Raw genomic sequence first — 23,844 nt, forward strand, 5'->3', positions numbered from 1 at the left:
TTAAAAAAGTCTTTTTTTTTCCTTCTAATTATCATCAAACAATCTAAGTCGAGATGAGAAGAAATGAGCGCTAGTGGTTGAATCCGTTGATGAGTTTACCCTTCATTAACCTTCGAAAATCTCGAACTATAAGAATAATAGAAACTGGATAATTAATAAATTCAGTTGACACTGTTTCAAGTAACATGAGGTCATTTTCTCAAACAGAAAATTAAGATTAAAAGCTGTAGAAATTATGATCAATAATGGGATCTTAAGGGGGGATGCAAGAATGACAACAAGGGCCTCTCCAAACAAGTACATACGAACTCTTTACCCTCAGAAATACCGATTTAATTACTTAAGACAATGACCAACACAAAGCATCCTACAGAAAGGAGTCCAAAACAATCTAAAAATTGAAGTAGAACCTCTGGAAAAGAAGATTTTGGAGCAATTTTGAATATCAAAAGGGGATTGATGTATACAGGTAAGTGTGACACACACACCATATCCATCTGAAACTGGAATAAAAATGTTTTTGGATGATGAAAGAATGAAATTCATTGTTGTTCCCTCTCAAATTCTTGCTAGTACGATCACAAAAAGCAACTGGCTCTCAGCAATTCTTTACAGAATCACTTGCATTTATGCTTTTATATTTTTCACTTGCTAATTATTAGGAAATAAAATAAATTATATCCTGATCTTATTTAACGGCTTAAGCTATTGGGTTAAGATGGTTCTTGACATGATATCAGAGTCTTGGTGACCAAGTGATCACGAATTTGAATTTCATCATTCCCATTTATTTGATAAAAGCACAAGATAAAATAAACATGTGCAAGTTTCAAGCCCAAAAAACTTTTATTTAAAGGGATGTATTAGAAAATAATATAAATCATATCCTGACATTATCTAACAGCTTCAGCTATTGGGTTGAGATGGTTTTTTGATTCTAAGAAAAGAAACAAAAGACTAAAAAAAGGCAACTGAGAGAGTCTTGACATCATCAGACATCACAGTTATTTCGTTCTTGTAGTGGTTCTGATCATCTAGCATTGATCAGTCACTGTTGAGTGCTGTGATCCTTTAGTTGTATCTTCGATGATGATGCTTTACCAAGTTTATTGAACTACAAAAACTCAACAATTTATATTCATTCTTAGCCGCAAAGTCGTCACTTCCCTTTGAAGCTGCACAATACTATGCGTAATCAAACAACTAGGAATAAATTCCCTTAAAAGAAAGATATGACAAAGTATAGCCGAAGAGAAAGTCATAATATTTATGGATAAAATATACTATCAATATTATGCATGCATGTTGCAAAAGCTGCTGTCAAATACATGGACAATTTGAAGGTTAGACCATAACATTACTAGAACAGGAATTTGTTCTCCTACGTCAACATTTCTATCGAAAGAGCGATAAATATTGTAGATAGAATTCAAGATCTTAATCATCTCCTAAATGATGGATACATCTTAAGGCCACATGCCTTCATTCTTCCATATATTTGATTAGCATTAATGGACATATTTAAATATTATCATTCGAACCATTCTGTCTTTAGTCTTTAGAAAATTAGGTGAAATATAATTTAATTAATGCTATTTATACGTACTTTGGATGCTCTACTAGTGATGAAAGTTAAATTATTGCAGAATCTTTGCTGAGTTATTTTGGTAATCTCGTCTAATCAACTTTTTAAGATGCTAAATTATTATTCTCGTGGAATTTCCCAGGTTTCTTAGTATGTGCGTGATCCCTCTCTGGATATGTGGAGTACTGGACCTAATCCCTTCTTTCTGTACCTAATTTACCTGCATCAGAATCAAAGTTCCAAGTTGTTTGATGTTATAACAAAGATTTATCCGTTGGAAAACGTTATTCAATGTTTTCTAAAATTACTATATTTTTGGATTTCTAATCTTTGATAAGCTTCAGTATTGGTGGATTGGTACAAAATAGACGTGGAAAGTGAAAATTCGTATATATTCTTCAGTGGGACATCATCCAAATATATGCCTAAATGCTGTAATAGGTGCCTTGTCCGCCCTTGCCCTTTCTTGAAATGGTGATTCTTATGCATACTCATGTGCCACCATCACCATTTCACTAAGCATAAATATTCCTTGCGTCAATTATAAGCCAAAAAACACACAATTCAAATTTGAAACCCTCAAGCACAGTCTCTATATAGATATTTGACCTCTAATAATCTCTCTATCAGAAACCCAGAATTTTTAGCCCTATATAATGCCTGCTTAGGTAAATTGTTAGACGCCGCAAAAAAACAAATTAAAAAAAAAAACCATGAAATACAGTGAGATAGCTCACTCTAGCCACCCTCAACACAAGCTGAGATTTGAGTGCTCAGAATCTCCATTCAAGTGTGATGGCTGCAAGGAAGTTGGGATTGGATCGCGTTACAAATGCACCGCGTGTGATTTTGATCTCCATATGCAATGTGCCATCCCCTCTCCCGCAATCTCCCACTCTTTCTACACCAAATGTTCCTTCCAATTCTTCTCGAGACCTCCTGGTGACAAGCCTCGCATTTGTGACGCGTGCGAAAGGGAGGTCACGGGCTTCCTTTACCATTGCAAAGACTGTGGATTTGATCTTCATCCTTGCTGTGCAAAGCTGCCTATGGTTCTTGACGATGGAGAAAGTAAGCTATATCTGTACAGGAAGGTGAGTGCTTCATGTCAGAAATGTGGACGTAAAGGCAGGAGTTGGAGCTATAGATCTTCATGCAAGAAATACAATTTGCATGTGGCATGTGTTAAGGACATGCTCGTGGAGAATTGGCAAGGGTACCTGGGTGAAAAGAGTGTAAGGAAATTTGATACGAGGATTCCTAGCCTGAAAAATACACTCCCGACTCAAAACAAGAGCAAGAGCAAGACCAAGAAAGGTTTGCAGATGGCTGGATTGGCCCTTCAGTTTGTTATATCGGCGGTGCTAGGCGACCCGACAACTCTTATAGCAGGGGTGATTGGTACTATGATTTCAAGAGCTTGATGTAAGCATATGTAATTATGCTTAGTTTATTATGTTTTTCCTCTAGATCCTGCAGTAGAAAATGTGAAAATGTACAAGTCCGGTAATATGGATAAAGGATCCATGTGCCTCTTATGTGAATAAATAACATCTCATCTTTTTTTATTTATTTATTTACGTGAGGTGTCCAAACTAATTTGTGTGTACCATAACTAATTTCACGGCACACTAAATATCCTGCAAACTTAATAAGTATATAAAACACCGTGGGGATGACAGACGTGCACAATAAGATTTGAAACCAGATATAAAAAAAGAAAATAAACTCCTTTCACAACTAGATCAAGACCTCAAGTGCAATTCCATCTCATCTTTGTTTTCTCGTGGGCTATTTCTTCTGGTGATTTTTATAGATTTAATGTCGAGAAGTTGTAGGGAACAAGAGTAAAATGTTTAGTAATCGAGCTGTTCGGCATTTTTTTCCCCCTTCAGGCCACTACAGGCCCAGAACAAGAGCAAGCTGGGCTTAAAAAAGGGATGCTTCCATATGGGTTGTGATTCCAACTTGCGATGTAAAGACAGAGGGTGGCTCGGTGTAAAAGAGTCAAGACTGGAGTCCATTATCGTGAATTGCAACGCGATTGAAGAGTGAACCCAACTTTTTTTAATTTAATTAATTAATCCATCCTACGTATTATTATCATCTATGAATTTTCAGTACTATTCAGTGAAATTTCTTTTTAGTTCCTTAATTTTTCATATTTAGTGTCCCGTAGTTTTAAATATTTGTGTTTCAATCTTAAATTTCATTTTCTTCACTTTTAATTTCTATAAGTTAAAGAAGAAGTTAGAAAATCACTGGAAATGAGATGAGAGAAAAGTTTTGCATTAATCTAATTTCACAATAAAAAAATTGATCTTATTATTAATAAGTTCATTTTAGCAAGGAGAGTTCAATTTAAGTGATTTTGACATTTTAATCATGTCAAGAAAAGTATATCAAGATCTAAAAAGGTTTTTTATTTGAATTTGGATTTTTAGACTAATTGGAGGGTATTTATTAGTTAAAAATAGAGTTATTGAGGTTCATGTAATTTTATTTTATTTTTATGTTTTTAGGTGATAATATATTAAAAATTGAGTTTTAAAGGTAAAAAAACTTGGATGATTTTTTCGGCCACTGAAAACTTGTTGCAATGAAAGACGTATTGGTTGTTCTATTAAAAAAAAAAAAGACCTTGAGCGAATGATGTATTGTTTACTTATTAAAAAAAAAAGGTGAAATTGATTGAAAAATTAATTAGTCCCTTTCACGTCTTACACACATGCTTGGTGATTGTAGCAATCATTAATTAGTAGGAAATATTCGAATGGAAAGTAACCAAAGATAATAATAAAGAAAGGATACCAAATGATATCTGCTTAAAATATTTGGACAGTGATATTCTCATTCCACAACTTGTTATTCTCACTCTACTATTCTATATATATAAATAATATGACTATATTAAATGCACGTCTTAATTCTTTTATAATTTTAAATTCTAAAATAACTTTTTTATACTACTTTAAATGTTTTAATAAGAAGAAATGACTATAAGAATATCAAAGAAACATCTTAATCTAATAGCTTAAGTTTTTAGATGATATTTTAGGATATGAGATGGTAAGATTCGAACTCGTGACCACTTGGTTATCAAAACTTTGATATCATATTAAAGAATCATCTCAACCCAATAACTTAAGATTTTAGGTGAGATCCTAGATATAATTTATATTATTTTCTAACAAAGAAAACATAAATTTTAAGTATTTTATTTTATCTTCAATTTTTATAATTTACCATGTATATTTTATTTAATAATATGTTATTTTTATCTGTAATTAATGACGTCTTTCTAGTTCCTAATATATATCTTTAGCGAAGTCATTACATCATAAAACAATACTAAATTATTATTAATAATAATATTTTATGATCTACAATATATGATCATTAGAATCCCAAAAAATCCAGGATCACGATTCATTAAGAGATTATTCAAAAGATTCACAATATTTACCAACCCAGTTTAAAAGTTTGTAAGAAAAAAAATTTATGTAATTACTTGTACTTTTAGAAAATAAATCATAAAAAATTAGACATGCATTACCTTTTTTTTTAATAGAGAAGGACTATTTTAAAATTTGTTACTTCAAAAAATTTAATTAAATACAAAAATTAATATATTAAATACAGTTATTCCAGTCTTTGCTATAAATGATGGAGCAGGAATAACGAAAATTGCAGTGAAAATAACACCATCCAAATAATTAACCAATGGATTCATAAGTAGTCACTATAATTACGATTTATTTATTAAATAATCCCCAGATAAACACGGCAGCATCCTAATCAAACACCCCTAAATCTTGACCCCCACGAGCACGACAACCATAAATTGAAAGTCCAAACTAGGAAAAACAACCTATGGGCAACACCTGCAGTTCATGTGAATCCACCTCAGTGGTCACAGCAAACCTGATCTATGAAGATGGCAAACTCGAAGAATTTTCATACTCAATTAGGGTTTCACAGATACTACAAAGAAACCCTGCTTGTTTTGTATGCAAAGCAGATGATATGGGCTTCGATGAATATGTTTCAGCCATCAATCAAAATGAATATCTTCAGTTAGGTCATCTTTACTTTGTGTTGCCATCAAGTTGGTTAAACAATCCTCTTAGAACTGAGCAGATGGCTGCCTTGGCGGTGAAGGCAAGTTTGGCTCTAAAGATGGGTAATGGGGGTGGAGATGGTTGTTGGTGTAGGATAAAGAGGTTGGATCCTGTGATCGAGTGGACCAGCAAGAGCACTAGTGACGAGACTAGTCCGACAGTGGCGACAGGCACGCACCATGATGGTGGAGGGTTTTTTGTGAAAAGAAGAGGGAGGGCTGGTGGCGGAGAAAGGAAATCAACTACAAAACTGAGTGCTATCTTGGAGGAATAAGGTGAGGGGTGTCTTTTAGTCTTGTTAAGTGTCTTGAATTAATTTGATGATTTTCTCTCCCCTTTGAAAATGGGATCAGCAAGAATATTTGCCATTGATTTCAATCAAGTTATCTATCCCTTTTATTATTACACACACACTGCTTCACTATGGGCAACGAGTTTTGTTGATTATGTATAGAATCAAGCCAGTCCGCTGCAGATTATAATATTTTTTTTCACATAATTTTGTTTTAATTACCTGAAGTATTTTGTGCTGCTACTATATTTCCTTTAAATCGCCACGTTAATTTTCACCCCTCTTGATAACTAAATTTGATCATTAGAAAAAAAACAAACAAACAGGGTTTACGTTGTTGTTGTATATCAATTAACAAAACATATTAAGTTAATGAATTGTAGCTAAACTATTCATCCTCTCTCTCTCTTTTATTAATGTTTATACGAATCTCAACTAATTTTATGGGTCATGAAATTAATGATTATATAAGCTTTCAGATGTCTTAAAATTTATGAGACTTAAACTTGTAATATTTAAAAAATAAGTTTAAGACTTGACGACTTAAATCATAACTTTCAGCATTAGAATTATTCCCCTTTTCTTTTGAAAGTTCTTGAAACTTTCTTTTGTAAAAATAAAATTTGATTAATGGCTTTTTATTGTCACATGATGTTTCCTGCTAATCCTGACTCTTATCTAGCTTGTTGCCATGTTACATCAAGTAACCAGGCGCGTAATAAATTTTTTGGGGGGTTTTATGACTTGTATTCCGTGTGAAAATCCAGGGAATGTTGACTAATAATTAGGATTGATAAACAAGGTATCCAGGGAGGCCTGATCTGTTCCTTTCGAAACAAATTAATTCCCACCTTCTCAAACAACAAGAAAAAACGATGCAAACACATGGGGTTATGATCTAGTGGTTAAAGGAACTTGTTCTTTTCCTTCACATTAGGGTTCAAGCTCCACTTGTGTACGCCTGTCACTTCCGCGGTGCCTTACATGCTCACTGGGCTTGCAGGATGTTCAGTGAACCCGAAAATTAGTTGTGGTGCGAGCAAACTGGCCCGGACACTCCGGGTTACCAAAAAAAAAACAAGGCAAATGCTTGGGTGGAAAGTTCTACGATAGCTTCGCACGTTGGAGAAATTAAGGGTGTACATTCAATGTTAATCCCCATTTCAGACAGCCAAATTAATTAAATTTTATCTGCAAAATTAAAGATCCCACAATGCACATGCCGTTGTTTTTATCCTTAGGGAATTGAATTGATAGAGGAGAAATTAAATTAGTGATTTAAAAGATCCAAGATTCTCAAGATTACAACTTATTTATGCATTTAATATAGAAAAATTACACTATCCCGTTGAAATAATATCCTATTATAGGCGCGCAAAGACTTTGAAAACAAGGAGTGACTGAGGAATCTTGGCTTCTGCCGCTCCCATGTCTGTTTCTTTCTTCTTCTTTTTTATTTTCTGGTTTCCTTTTCTGCAGTTCATGTACCCTCTGCAAGCCACACTCTTGTTGGCTTAGCTTTTCTTTTTCTCTCTCGTTAATGAAACCAAGGATTACAATATAAAAGAGAGGCAAAGACTTGGAAACTAAGGAATTGTAAGAAAAAGCAAGCAAGATGTGACGAGTGCAGAAAATGATCAAATAGACTAATACGCTGGGGAAAGTAAAATATACAACATTTGAACCTGAGATTGATCCTGCACGTTACTCATCAATTAGCCAGAAACGAGAATCACGAGGTGTGATTTTAATATTCTACAAAGCAACACCATAACATAATAAAGTAAATAGATATTGTGCATTTATAATTTAAAAAGAGCGAGTAAGAATTAAATAAACCTCAGATGCTGGGACGACTTTGTGACTTTTAACCACTTAATAGGGCTACTTGGTAACGGCATAAATTTTTTTAAAAAAATTTAAAATTATTTTGATATTCTCATATCAAAAATATTTTTTTAAAAAATAAAAAATATTATTTTAAATAAAAAATATTTTAAAAAAACAATTATTATTACATTCACAAACATCCAATTCATCTAAAGTTTTTTCCTAGATAAATAAATACAACTAACTGGGATATAATATTTACCTTAGATACACGAAACCATTCGGTTAGTTAGGGAAAACCAGGTTCTTAGCTTTCGTTACCACTTTTTATTTTTTTAGTAGATTTGATTATTTCAACTAGATCTCAGGAAGCTTTTAGCATAAATATGTTTATAGACTAATTACACATGTTAAAATCTAAAAACAAATCTAAACATGTCAAACAAAAAGTTTAACAAAAACATTTATAACTTTAAATTTGATTATTACATTAAACTAATTAAAATTCAACAAGGAGGTTTTAAAATACTATTTTTTATGTTTTTATTTTTCTATTCTTTTAATTTTAATTATTTTTCATTGCTGTTTTTTGCTTATATATATTATTATTTCAAGAGAATTTTATAAATTATTAACTTTTCAAAATATATGAGGTTTTTTTTCTATAATTCAAGGATATAATCTTAGGATTTAAGAAACTCTAGTTACATCTTTTAAATGCGCTACATGAATATCACCGCCCAATTTCCCAAATAATTAACGCGGCAACAATTGTGGTCGTTGACGAGGTCTTTTCCTGGAAGAAGCGCACTTATCTTTAACTCATTTTCCTCGGTCGGTTTAGTGCTTTCTTAGATGTTAATAGACAACGCCATTGATTTCCATGGTAGAGCTTTATTTTTATTTTTTTAAGTGTGTTTTAGAATACGGTGTAAATTATATTTTTTAAAATTTAAAATTATTTTTGTTTGAAATATTTTTTTTATATTTTCAAAATCATTTTAACATGCTAATGTCAAAAATAATTTTTAACAAATAAAAAAGTTTTAATTTAATATATTTCTAAATAAAAATATTTTGAATTGTTATCGCTATCACAATTTCAAATATATTTTTAGCTAGACTAGGCCAAATACAACATTCTAGAAATTTATAGGAAAGTTTCCTTTGAAGTGTAGACACCAAATCTTGAAATTCCATGTCAAAAGAGGAGATGGGGTTGAAAAACAATCGAGGATTACACACTACACTTAATTTCTACTTTATGCGAATGATGCTTCCTCTAGCGGGTAGCAAGGCAAGGCATTTCCGCGTGGCTAGATGCAAAAGCATAATGAAGTGAAAGACAAAGGAGTATGGTTAGCTACTTAGCTTGATCATGGCTATGGAGCAATCCAAATTAAATGAGACTCACATCAAGTCACATCTACCTCAAAGTGCACCCGTGAACTAAATTTAGAAACAAGAAAGTGCGATGACCCGATGGGTGCAGGAGGAAAAGCTAGGGTTAAGGATTTGCCATAGTTATGGCGACGAATGAAGTAATTAAGCCCTTAACAAAGACCGATTAGTCAAATCATTGATGGGTACTTCCAAGTCCTCCGTTACTTTTAGCCAACGATTAAAAAACAGGTAGACTCCTTTTTTCTGAACTGCCTACCTTGATGTTTATTACACGTTTGTTGGTTTTTTAGGTAATTTTGGTTTTTTTTAAAAAAATAATTTTAATTAAAATATAATTTGCTGTGATCTGTTGAATTTATATATTTATTTGATAAAAATTATTATTAAGATTTACGAGTAACAAAAAACATGTATAAGATATTTGATAGTTATGTGGTTGTGGTTGTTTTTCAAAGTGTTTTTTACTTGAAAATACTTTAAAATAATTTTTTTGTTAGTATTACTTATTAATCGAGTTAGATACATTATGGTTTGCTCTGAATGATCTAATTTTGCTCTGAATGATCTAATTTCTGATCATGAGCCCACACAATGCCTTCATGATCAATCACATTAATGTTTGTGTAAGAGATATTTATCTTTCATTAATGCACACGTTACATATGTTTTTCCCATTAAAACTATTAGGGAAAAATTACATTTTATCCCTTCATCTCCATAAAAGATCAAACTCATAGGCTATAAATATATTATGAATTTTTCAATCTCCTGGTTCATAACCATCATTCTCTATTGCATATATATTTTCAGAGCATCTCTTTTTAAAATATCATTGTCTTATGTTTCTAAAAAGATTTTTATTTAAGCATACAAGAGTTTTCAAATATACCAAATGAAACTTTTTGCAGGCATCAACTACTTTGATCTACCGGTCACTAGATACCTGCTATTAGCCACCTTGACCTAGAAGAATAGATTATATTATTAAAATCAAAAAATTAATCGATTATCAAATACTTATTCTCAAGCTACTTAAATATTTTGGGACATCATCACTTATCTAATCATATTTTGAAATTCAAACCAAATAAATGTGCTCCCGAATACCTTAATATAAAACAATCAGCCCTTTAGTGTCCTCCAATTAAACCAATGGTCTGTTCGAATTCTGGAAGTTAAACACAATTCCATGCTTAACATTATCACACAAATCAAGTCCGATTAACGTCTTCTATTAATTAATATACTAATTTTAAGCATTAGCAAGCATGCACGATTAATAATTTCAAATAATTTTATTTAGATTAACGTCTCCGGACTAGCTTGTATGTATACATTTTAATTAATTTTACGGATTTTAAAATTAATAATTATATAAATTTTTAATAATTTTAAAAAAATTTAAACTCATAATTATTATAAATCAAACCCAAAACTTGATGAATTGAAATATAATAATGCGGACGGTAATTGAGGAAACTATCTCACGCGTCTGTCACTAGCAAGCACTTAAGATGTACTGTATAAGAAGGCAGAGATAGAGTGCAGACAAACGGAGAATGGTCCAGCATGTATGTTAAAGAATGAAAATGACATGCACATGAGGTCTTGATCTAGTGATGGAAGGGGCTTATTTCTTTCTACCCCATCAGGGTTTAAACCTCATTATGCATGTTTGTTACCCTCGCGGTGCCTTACATGCTCATTGGGTTTGTAGGATGTTCAGTGGGTCGTGGGATTAGTTGTGGTGCGTGCAAGCTGGCCCAGACATCCATATAAATCAAAAAAAAAAAAAAAAGAAAGAATGAAAGTGACATGATGTGAAATTAATGGACATTTTGCCTGAGATGGCTAATAATTGAGACAGAAAACGCCAAGGCTATGGTCCCAAGAACAGTAAAGAAATGTGAAAGGATGATAAGTCAGTCAAAGCACCAGAGTCTAGAGGTAAGAAACTGCTCTTTCTAGTTCCTATAAATTATTGTTCCGTTTCCACTTGACCTCGACGCTTCCTAGAAGGAAACCTTCCATACCTTTATGATCATTTCGGCCGAGTAACCGCGTTGAGAGTGATGTGAAACCTCGATTGAAGGTCCATAAACATCGAATCATATTAATCTCTTAGATGTTGGCTTTGATGATGAAGGGATATATTCTCTTTTAGAGTTATTATTTTCAGCTCCATTTAATTTTTATATATATAAATAATTAAACTAAAATTTTATAAAAAATAAAAAATAAAATTAAAACCAGTTTTAACCGATTAGTTTCAATTTGGTTTGTTATTTTATGTTAAAAACCAAAACATAATCTATCGTTTTTTGTTTGGTTTGGCTCCATTATTTTATATTAAAAACAAAAAATTATATTGTTTTTTTGGATATTTTTTGGACTTTCTAATAGATTTTATCATGATGAGTTTGGTTTCAATTCGGTTATTTTATATTTTTTAAAATAAGTTTCATTTATACAAAACATAAAAAAGATTATAGATGAATTAGAACAATCTCTTAAAAGATTAAATACATATAAAAATAACAAAAATAAAATAACTGCTATTCCAAAAATTCTAGATAAACAAAATAAAACAAAGAATGAGTATTAATTTACATATAAATTTAAAAATTATTTTGAAAAAATATATATAAAAAGAATTAATTAAAAAAGCATTTTTTTAGAAAATAAAAAACCCAAGTCTACTAGGCTTGGCAAGTTAGGCTAGCATGCTTGACCTATCTTGTAAGACCTACGCGTAGGCCTACAGGAGTAGGCCCACGTGCTTAGGCCTTTAATTTTTTTATAGGACAGATGACATGTTGTGTGGCCTAATTTCTTTTTTAAAAAATAGACGACCTACCATTTGATATTGCCTAGTTTCTAGCCACTACGGTGGCTGAAAAAGTAGAGCAAAATTTTTTTGACTTAAAAACTAATTTTCAACCTATTTTTTTTTATCTAAAATATCTAGAAAACATCCTGGACAACTTGATAAACTCATTCATGCCCTAAAAAAACATCACAAAACCTAAAATCAACTCGAAATAAAAAAAATCTTACCAAGTTTAGATTTGTTTTTCTAGGCAATTTCAAGGAAAAAACATCTAATGTGAACTTCAATCATCAAATGAAACAATTTAACATCAATTTCAATTGTTTTTGTAGTTGGAATCTATGCTAACAAGAATTTTCTCTCTCTAGTATTGGATTTCAGTGAGTTTCTCTTATCTCTCTCAAATCAAGGGCCAAGAAATAATAAAAATAAAGTTTGGGATTAAAATTGATTTTGCCCTTAGATTTTGAAAATTGAAAGGATCCAATATTTATAATTTAAAAAATATGAGGACTATAATAAACATTTGACCTAAACCTTTTTAAAATCACTCGTTCCTTTCATGTTTTTTATACTTTAGTTCTTCATCTTTTCATCTCACATTTTCTCAATAAATTGGTTTATAATTTGATATAATAAGGAACAAATTAAAAAAAAAAAAAAAAAACAAAGCATTGTGAACAAATTGTTTATAGTTCCATGTGAGAGTTTTGCACGGTAAATTTTCCACGCGTTAAAGATTTTTTTTTTTCTAATTAATATGGGTATTTAGATCAGCTTGTGTATATCTCAATTAATCTTATAGCTTTTAAAGTTAAAGACCATATAAACCTCTAGTGATTCTAAAAAAACTTCAATTTATTATTATTAAAGAGCAAATTCAATACTTGATTATTGAGAATTCAAACGCGTTAAAGATTTTTAGTTATTACTTTACCTGTGTAAATCACTTTTCTTTGGGGTCAATATTCATGACCTTAGAATATTCTCGCCCGTGCCTTTTCTCGCCCTGTATAAATCACTAGTTGATTCCTTCCATGGACAACCCAATTCATCATTCTAATCTCTCTTCAGTTCAAAAAAAAAAAAAAATCCTTCCTCTCTCTCTCTCTCTCTCTAGAAGATGGGCAATTGTGCATCACCTCAATACACAAAAAAGGTTGGCGGTGGTGGTCTAAACTGGACATCCACTGCCAAAATCATTCACGTAGATGGAAGGCTACAAGAATTCAGGCAACCAATCAAAGCCAGCCATATACTCTCCCTGAACCCCAAAAGCTTTCTCTGCAGTTCAGAATCCATGTACATTGATTGTCACCTACCTCAGGTGCCAGATGACGAGGAACTACAATTGGGTCAGCTTTATTTCCTCGTGCCGCTATCCAAGTCAAATGCCCCGTTATCCTTACAAGAATTAGGTGCACTTGCTAGCAAAGCTATTGCTTCTCTTGCTCAGTCGGACAATATGGGTTTTATGCCAAACAAAACATTGCCGTGTTCGGATAGAAGTGACCCAAGAATCCTGGCCACTGATGAGTGGTGTTGTAAGATTCCGGTTGGATTGACCCAATCCGCGAATTGGTTACCAAAATCACAGAATTAATAAAAATGAACTTCTTCTTTTTCTTTCATCGATTTTGGAGTGTAGAAAAGAGTGATTAATGGCGTACGATAGGGTTTCCTCCACCTTCTATAGCTGGATTGCAATGCTAGTTCAGCCCTACTTTAGATGCATCTAAAGCAATGGAATAGTTGTTGCAGCTTTGGAGGGATAAAATACTGCAGGAGCCTTGTCTTTTGCCCTTCTTGCGCTTTATTTATAAGATTGTATATGCTTTTTAATATAAAGATCTAATGCTTTTGCTTTCCAGATTAATTCATGGGATTTGTGGAGGTGATGTTGAGGCTCGCTTAAATCAAATATCATGCATATAGCCTGCTTCTATATTAATTTTGAGGCCCATCAATTGAGCTATCTCCAGCCCAACTTTCGTTCCTGTTACAATTTTGTTTTTGAGAATACTGGTTTTTCGAAGTATTTTATAACTAGAAATATATTAAAATAATTTTTAATATTAGCATATTAAAAAAATCTATAAATATAAAAAATAATTAATTTAAAATAAAAAATAAAATTATTTTAAACACTTTTTAGAAAGCAAAATAAATAGTGTCTAAGAAAAAAGAAGCAGACATTTTGTACTTTAATTCATTACCAAACATTATGATAATGTTTAAAAATAGTGATAACAACTCGTGTAGAAAGATTATTAGGTGCCTCCGAGCAGCTGCCAAGAAATAGCATGGCACTGCTTCTTTGAATCTAAAACTTTGTAATAAGCGGACATAATCTCTTAATAAGTAAAAGTGGATTGTTTTAAGAGCCATGTAGATGAGCAATTTATAAATAATTAAGTCCAATAATTAGCTGATTTAACACTGAAACAGATAATATATATATATATATATATATAAAATTCATGTAGAGTACTTGAGCTCTAGAAATTAACGAGGAAAGATACTGAGATAAAATTGAAGTACAATGAAATTACTAAAAACCATTGGAAATCTTGGAGGCCAGAATATTGAAGGAAAAAAAAAAAAAGGAAGCTAAACTATATTTGAGCCTTGCAATTCAGCTTCATTTAAAAATTCCGTACGTGGTGATTTGTGATTAAAAAACTTTATTTTTATTAAAATAATATTTTTGAAGTTATTTTTTTCAAGTTAAGGATTGGATTGACTAGATTTAACAAATAATTTGGGTCCACGTCGAAGAGAAAGATCGGAGGAAATTTTGGCATTAGCTAGCTACTTGCAGGTTATTAAACCTCCATAGTAATTTGGATTTAGAAGCAGATGAAGACATGATTTTCTTATAATAAGCTTTTAGCTGTTTTTTTTTTTTCAAGATACTATATCTGCTTTTTTTTAAGGAAGTTTTTTTTTTTTATCAAACACTTGTAGGAATTCCGACCGGTGATATTCTGATAGTTGTTTATTGGAATCTTAGCATATTGGAATATAATATTTAACGTGATTCGACAAATCACCTATATTCATGGAGATTTTCATATTATTAAAGATAAAAAAAAGATACAATACAATATATGGAGAAGGAAGATTACATCTACTCTACTCAACTCCTACCTCTCATTACTGTACTTTCAGCGGCTACCATTGCAGCTCTTCTCTCTTCTTCTCTTTTCTCTCTAACATTCACACACTTTGCTCTTCAAATAATGTCTTTGTTTATAGGCAACAATGACAAGACAAATCTATAAAACATGGCACCAATTATGCCACAACATGTCTTTCCACTTTGTATTAAGTGGATGATAAGTTGTTCCACTTGTACTAATTAAGTGGAAGTGCGGTATTTGCTACAATAATAGCAATTTCCTAACAACATTTATATTTTTTAAAATTATATTAAAATTTGTTTAAATTACAAGTACAACGAGGTAATTTTTTTTTTATAAAAAAAAGTCTTTTGTGACAGAAATTGGGTTTCACTTTTTTATTTTTGAGGAGGGATTTTATATTTGTTAAAAAAATCACAACATCTGTATAATTGGATTGATATATAGCTTCATGGATTCTTCACACGATTATGAAAATATTATAAGTTTTATTCAAACATACCCGCTGCCAAGCACGGGCAAAAATCTAGTAAATACATGATGAGAAAACATTCCCAGTCACCCGGATTAGTAAACAAAGATTAGCATAACACACATGCTTAATTGTAAAGTTTAATTCATTGAAGAAACCTAGGAAGGGGGCTTCATTTCTGTCTTGATAGCAGCAACTAGCTGATCATAAGCATCTCCCCATGCTTTCTTCATTTCTGGCGACCACATTTCAGGTACAGCTTCCTTAATTGTCTCCAATAAGGCAAACTTTGTTACCTGTGCAAACATTTACATAGGCAAAGTTGAATGAAACAGGGTTTATGCACTCTAGTTTAGTTCTTAAAGTGTGCAGATTTGTTCCCATAACAAAAATAAAGTGTTTTTTGTTTTATTTCATAGCTCTAGATCAATGAATTATATTGCTAATTAGTTTTAATTTGATCACTGGTTGATTATTAACAGTTATACCTCATAATGTTCATCAACTACACCATTTTTGAAGTGGACAGCTCCTAATTTTTTCAAGCTGGACTCTCTTACTGTTACTTTCCCAGCTTTCCTTAGCTGCACGGCAGATTCACAAGTCTGCAATATCACACGGTACAAGATATTTTAGTGTAAGATTGTGGAGGAAATGAACCCATGGAACTTGGTGATGGAGAAAGTATCAACGTTATATAAAAGGTGGGTTGCTACCATGATAAAGACAGACATGGCATGGGGCTTGAGTTTTGGATTCTGCTCGAGCGGAACGCTTGAGTCTCTCAAGAATGGGAACAATTTCTGTGCTGATGGAGCAATTTCAAATATCCTGCAAACATCAATTAATGCAACACTAAACAACTTGTACTATAACATATGGAAAATGCAGTGTTGAACCTGAACTTGTTGGTGCATAGGAGGATATTAGAAGGACAAGACTGGCTTACTTCAAGAAGAATTTAAGACCCAATTCTGAAGCATTCTTCTTCATTGCACTCCATGACTTCACAACAAGAGCTTCTTGTTCTTCTGTGAAACCCTTGAACTCCGAGGTACTCATAGTGGCCCGGTGTTTTAGATTTGACAGGTTGGTGATTTTATAAAAATGGGATTGGTGTTCTGAGCCCATCTTGGATAACTTTTCATATATATAGCCAAATTCAGAGAAGATGAGATTAACTCTTCGTGGCTTTGAAAAGCCATTTTGTTGGGAATATAATAATAATTTACAAATGTCCAAAAACCAGGGGCCAGGTTGTTTGTGGCGTCAAGAACGTGGTTTTAATTATTCAATTTGGATTGGCATTGTAATGGGATTTGACCAATGGCTAGTATATCTTCGACAGGCTACAACTATTCAATTTGAAATTTTCTTCAATTGTTAATGGAGATCCTAGAAGTAAATTCTCCGCAGACACTCGTTCAACAGCTTTCCCACTTGATTTTTCAGTTTTTTCCCCTCTTTTTTCTTCAGTTTTGAAGGCTGATTTTAATAAACAGGGTTATGATTCTGTGTAAATACAGTGCACAAAACTACTGAACCTGGTTCTTCAGTGTTCGCTACCCTCATAGATTTGTGAAGGGTGTTGATGGTGAAAGTTGACTATCAAAATATAATAATTTTTATATCAATCTCTCTTTAGGATTTGAACCATCTGTAAATTCCGTTCAAATTTGGGGAGCATATATTGATGTGAAATCCAATGGTTGCATTTTCTCACACTTTCTTTTTTGGATTTTGGTTACAAGGTAGAGGGGACATGGATGCCGGACGGTTGAGCTACATGCATTGGCAACATTTTCAAATACTGTAACAGTGTAGTCGGCATTACTTCTATGGCAGTGTCATCAGCAACTATGGCATTTGGAAGAAGAACAAGCTACAACGGGGTTTGAGACAGGAAAAACATCACGAAAAAAATGACCTATTCTGATAGCTTCTTCGTTCACCATGTTATTCAAAGAAAACAGTACAGCAGAATTAGATATGCAGAGTGAAAAATGACCTCTTCTGATAGCTAAAACATTAACAGAAAAGAATGACCAATTCTGATACATTCCTGGTTCACCGTTTTATTCAACAACTAATACAGGATGATCAAAGAACCCTACTTGAACATTTTTATGACAAAATTTCAAGCTTAATTCATCAGGTATAATGTCTCCCTCCCAAGGTCTTGCTCAAGGAGTCTGTGAAGGGGGCTTCATTTCATTTTTTTTATACCAGCAACCAGCAGGTCATAAGCTTCTCCCCATGAATTCTGTGGATAATTAGTTAAGCAAATCATGTTCTGCTGCCTAAGTAAAAAAGATGTTACTGAATTTATAAGGGTTGGTTAATGAATAGATTGATAGCTTAATTTAAACATAAGAGTTAATTAGTAATTGCATTGTTACCTCAAAATGTTCATCGACAACCCCGTATTTCAAATGAGTAGCTCCTAAATCTTTCAGACTGGACTCTTTGACAGTGACTTTGCCAGCCTTCCTGAGTTGCACTGCTAATTCACAGGTCTGCAAGGGGCATGCTTAAATCTTAGTTATTCTAACACTTGCAATAAAAAAATCCATCCATTCGTTATTTCAAAGATAGCTCCAGAAGAAATAAGCACTTAAATGCAGCTTGTTTCCTATTTCATACTGCATTTGACTTAGCCTTGGGATTCTCCTTTCATGAATAGTGACTTGTCTACAGAATCAAACTGCCATTGTTCAAGTCCCAGACCAAATACGGAATTTCTTTATTCCTTCTAGCATTTAGGTCTTCTAATTTATGTTCCAAGGAATTATCTGAAGACATTGTTAACAAGCAGGATAGCACATGGTTCAAGTCAGAGTACTTAAACAGGACACAGTAAGATAATGATCACACTTGCACAAGACGTGGTTTATATCCGCGATTGATTGCTTTCAAGTTATTTCTAGCAATGTTCATCCTGTTTTGAAATAATTTTTGAGAAGTTAGCACTCTTTCTTTAGGCAGGTTTGAGAAAATGAAAAACCCAACTCACATAATTGCCATGCCTCAATAGCCTGCCTAGTTCTCTTTGTCAGAATCTTCATCATCCAAGTTATCTATATGAGTTATTTCAAATTATCTATCCAGATCCTAATCAAGCCAGGTGTTGTGTTTCTCTACCTTCAACTTTAGCTTAATCCAACAGAAATTTTATTTTAACTTTTTTCCCTTTTGTGATATATCCCATAGTTTGTTAAGACATCAAATCTGAGCTCTTCACAAGCCGTGGTTCCTTTAAAAACCTAGCAGTGCCTATTTTGCTTACCCGACTTCTATATTTCTAGTAAGTATATAGTACGGAAGTAATTGAAATAGTTATGTAGATAGGAGAAACAGATAGACTGACCATAACAAAGACAGTCACGGCATGAGGTTTAAGCTTTGGATTCTGCTCCAGAGGAACTTCTGAATCTTTCAAAAATGAGAGCAGCTTCCTTGCAGTGGTGCAATCTCAAAGATTCTGCAAATAATATCACGTTCAATGTATACTCAAGATTAAATCCCAAACCCACTTGGTATTAAAGTAAGTTAGCAGAAGAACTTCAGGCCCAATTCTCCAGCATTCTTCTTCATGGAATTCCATGATTTGATCATCAGAGCTTCTTGCTCTTCACTAGATGCACTAACTTCTAATCTTACACTCCTTTCCAAATCTTTGTATATAGCCAGATCATACAATGAATACCAAAAACCAAGAAAATATAACAAGGGAAAAGGAAAAAAGAAAAAGGAAGCTACTTCTGGAATATTTTGGAGTTCTGCATACAAGCCCATGTAGTGCTGCCTCTCTCCTGACCCATGATAACTCCCATGGATTGCTGATGCAAGAATCTTGGACCAGATTTTTGTATTACATAATGCTTAGAGACATCTCTTGTGTCACATTTCTTGATGCCTGTATCTGTAAGTTATAGTTTCAGTTTTTCCCAAAATAAATTAGGTAAAGAAGTCAAAAGAGAGAGAGAGATGGAAAGCAAAAGATACTAACCATTAGAGAGGATCGTAGTAGCCCTTGTAGTAGGAGTGCTGATAGTGAGACTCATCATCTGGTGAGCACTTGGTAACAGAGACAAAGAAGAACTTGGGAGGAAATGATAAAAAGCTGAAATCGGTTAGCTTTGAAGCACTCATATAGATCAATAGAAAGCAGCTTCATCAGTTAGGTTCTGTTATTAAAAAAAAAAAAAACCCTGGCTTTGGCTGAAACCAAAGAAATTTAAATATTAACCTTTCAGGTTGTGGTGGAGCCAAGATTATTTTTCTAATCTGGTGGCGTCATTCTAGTACAGTGCATGACCTGGGACAGTGTATTTCTTGAAAGATGGCATCCACGATTTGGACTTGTGACTGAAGAAGCGACTCTTACATAGTTACATGCTTTATTTTGGACATGTCCCATGCCGGAACAGGAATCTGGATTCAGAGAAAATGCCTGGACGTGTATAATATGGGGTTAAAATTTGTTGCATCTGTAACTGCTCAACAAGAGCTTCAACCCCTTAGGAAGATGGTCGAAAAAGTTTGGGCTGACATTAATCTTAGTATCTCACCAGATGCGCAGAACCAATTCAAGTCTGGCCCCTGTGAAAGGCCTTCAAAGAGAAACCATAGTTAATACAGTGGCCAAAACTTTCCGCTGTTCACGTTTCCAGGGCTCAGTCAAAGAGACACTGGCATTCAAATAGAAACCATAATCGATACACTGTCAACTGACGCCAGCAAGCCCTCCCGATAATCACAATTAATTTCAACATGAAGAAAAAGCCAATGACTGCAACGAATGGAATTTTTGTATAATTTGTTAAGCAACCAATTTTATTTAGGATCTAACGTGGCTCTCAGATTTGGAAAACATGATTTCCAATTATCAAGTGCATTAAAGATCATGCATAGGCACCACTTGCGAGTATCGTGAATACTACAGGTCATTGAAGCAAACTCTTCATTCACTATAATGAAGAATGGAAGTGTAAAAAAGATAGACAATAAATCTACCAAAACTTTCGAAAAGAGAGTCAAGATAAGACACCAATTATGAAACTATCCACTCCCATAATTTATATCAGGCTTTCCAACCACTGAATTAAAAGGAACTGCCACCCTTTCTTTCACGACGCAGCGAACTTCCCCATCTTCCCATAGCAGGATTCTCCCAGGTGGGCATTGAACACTTTGTTTCCTCTCATCAGCTGCTGGTTGCCGACACAAGCCCAAAACCTTGAGAGGAGCATTTTTCTTTCCAATGCCAGGTCCAAAACCAGCCAAGCTTAACACTGATATTACACCAACGAGGGTAATCACAGTCTTGGCTGCTGCACTGATGATGTGTCCCAACCCTTTTCTTGAGTTGGATGCAGTTTGCACCTGATTGCTTTCTGACTCGTCCTGATACCTCTTTGCTTCACCAGTTATTATCCCATTGGACTTGTGTGTGGAATGAAAGTGGGAAAGATGACGATTGTTTAAAATCAAGGACTGTGGAAGGCGGCTAGGATATGGAGGAAGCAAGAGATCATTGTTATGCTCCACAGTTTCCCCAGCAAATGCAGAGGCTTCCTTTATTACTTCCAAGTCTTCCCCTTTGTACTCCTTAAGCTTATCCAATAATATCTTGCGGCTATGTTCAATCTCACCAAGGGCAACTTCTTTTTCATAACGTTGCTGCTGCTGCAAAGCCTGGCCACCAGAGGAAAACAATTAAAGAGCTCCTAACCATTATGTATTGCATCTCAAAGAAGTTTGTCTCTATACATGTCCTTTCATTGGATAAAGAAAGGTATTACCTATTGATTTTGGATAATTCCCATATGCATAAATCATACAAATAAACTTTGGACTGAAAAAGTTTACTACCTCATTCTCTTCATTGTCAAACACAAGTTATTTATACTACCAATATTCTCCATGCCACCACAATATCTCCACCCACACTAGCACACAAGTGCATGCACACGTGACGAAGGAAATTACATTAAAGAAACAAAAAGAAGAGAATGTATGTAAGCTGAAAAGTTAAAGAGTGCAAAAAATGATTGGAATATCCCACTTCAAAGCAAGATGAAGAGAACATTGATAGGATGTCAAGTGAGACCAGTTCATGAAAAAAAAGATTTTCTTAAGCTCACAGAACAGAAATGAACAGAACTGATTTATCAGATCATACAAGTATTCTACAACATCATTGTTCATGTGAGCCTGAACCCCCTACAAAATTTTATACCCTGTCCTTTTATTAGTTCGTAATATGCACAGCAAAAACCCTGTGAAGATAGAGCACATTCTAGTGAAGGACTAACACCCACACATAATTCACAACCCTGTCCATGTTTACAAGTCACTACATCAAATTTGACGCAAGGCATCCATGACTGAGTAGATTTGAAATCGAATACTCATCAAGACCTGGCAGAAATTATTCAAGTAGTAACTAAAGTTTTCTTTACTGCCAATAAAATCAGTTTTAAAACAAATCCATCTCCTAGTCATTGGTAAGGAAATCCACTACAAACATACAAGAACAATGAAATCATTGTGGTTAGTGTGTGATATGTCACAGTCCATGTCATTGGCAAGGAAATCCACCACAAACATACAGGAACAATGAAATCATTGTGGTTAGTGTATGATATTTCACAGCTGTAGCAACTTGTAAACACTAGTAAGAATTCAGTAAGTAATCTTTAGCATTTTACAATCTTGAATAGTAGGTACTGGTCAAATGATTTACATCAGGAATATAGTAAAGACAAACTCAAGTACTTTCAACATAGTTTCAAGAGAACTAGGGCATTCAAACAATTAGTTGCATGGCATGGAATAGCTTTTTTCAGTCTCAGTAAATCATAATTTGTATGATAAAGTAGGAAAAAATTGAAAATGTTGACATCAATCCAAGATGATAAAAATAATTCTATCTCTGCTTTCATGTGCAAAAAATTTCCCAGCTTCCAATTGATGAGTAGCAATCACATGATAAGTTCGTTACAGCAATTTTGCAAGAAAAGCTGATTCCGAAGCCAAAAGATATGAAAAATACAATAAATCAACCCAAACCTTAGAAACCAATCCTCTCACTCACTCCTATTCATGCTCAAGCTTTTGCCTTTGGGCACAAAACATAAACTTCAAAACATGGTCTCCACAATGAGCCTAAAACCCAATTTATACGTCTCATCCATTATTCATCAAAAACAAACAAATGGGTATTGTATATTCTTCTTAAAAACACTCTTATTGTCAACAAAGTTGTTGTTTTGGCGTAAAAAGCCAAAACCCTAACTTTAACAAGAACAGAGAAATTGGAATCATAGAAAATGAAAAGAAACCTGCAAGTTAGAGAGCTGGTTCTCAAGGGACTCAAGAGCATCACGGATATGCAAAAGCCTCACAGTCTCATCATCATCTCCTTCCTCTGCTTCACTCAATAAAACCCCATCAAGAAACTTCGAATTCTTAGGACTCTTTCTCTTCTCTCCTTTCTCTTCAAGACCGTCACTCTCTTGCTTCTCTTCTTCAAAAGATTGATTCTTTATGTTGTTGGAAATGTTGTTGGTGGTGGTTGCTTTATGGATGCAATTACTGATTTTTAATCTCAAGTCTGTAGCTTTAGCCAACACTGCTTCAATTCCCTCATCTTCCATTTTTGTTTTTCTCTACGTGGGTTTTGTTGGCACTGAAAAGAGTAAAGAACCTCGGGGTTTGTAGGTGATATTTTATTTTTCAAGGGTTTTGTTATATGTGGCAGAAGCGCCAAAAAGGGGTGCTGGGTTTGGGCCATTCTGCTTTGCGCAAGTGATCCTCGTGCTTTCTGAATAGATAGATCTCTGTTTCCCTTTCTTTTCTTTTGCTTTCCACCGGTGCAAGACAGGACCTAAGCAAACAAATTTCATGTTATGAAAATCTTTATATATATATATGACCATGCATTTCATTCACGAAAAAAAAAATCTTCGACTTTATAATAGTAATAAAAAGTCTTAGAAAGTTTTTAACATGATTTGTGAGATTCAAATCTTACCATAGATCTATGTATTGACTTTTCTTTTAACTAGCTATTTTTGGCCAACTCCCCCGTATGAAAATTGCGTTTTCTTAGGTTTTAAATAAATTATTTATATATAAAATTATAATAAATTTTTTTATAAAA

General features: G+C 33.5%; 2 protein-coding genes across 2 annotated transcripts; one reads left to right on the top strand and one right to left on the bottom strand.

The window, feature by feature from the left end:
• Nucleotides 1-2,152: 2,152 nt before the first annotated feature.
• Nucleotides 2,153-3,165, top strand: LOC118058719 (uncharacterized). Its single transcript, XM_035071455.2, has one exon. The coding sequence runs from the start codon at nucleotides 2,299-2,301 to the stop codon at nucleotides 3,007-3,009; it is 711 nt and encodes a 236-aa protein (XP_034927346.1). The 5' UTR covers nucleotides 2,153-2,298; the 3' UTR covers nucleotides 3,010-3,165.
• A 12,508-nt stretch (nucleotides 3,166-15,673) lies between these two features.
• LOC118058721 (plastid division protein PDV2-like) lies at nucleotides 15,674-23,557 on the bottom strand. The gene is given in 9 exon segments (XM_035071457.2): nucleotides 15,674-15,973; nucleotides 16,166-16,282; nucleotides 16,394-16,508; nucleotides 16,627-16,718; nucleotides 19,320-19,351; nucleotides 19,437-19,506; nucleotides 19,508-19,599; nucleotides 20,747-21,374; nucleotides 23,024-23,557. Coding segments are annotated over 9 exon segments (1,599 nt in total). The 5' UTR covers nucleotides 23,339-23,557; the 3' UTR covers nucleotides 15,674-15,835.
• Between the last annotated feature and the right edge of the window lie 287 nt (nucleotides 23,558-23,844).

This window comes from Populus alba, chromosome 9 (genome assembly GCF_005239225.2).
Source record: "Populus alba chromosome 9, ASM523922v2, whole genome shotgun sequence".
In the NCBI taxonomy this organism is placed as follows: Eukaryota; Viridiplantae; Streptophyta; class Magnoliopsida; order Malpighiales; family Salicaceae; genus Populus; species Populus alba.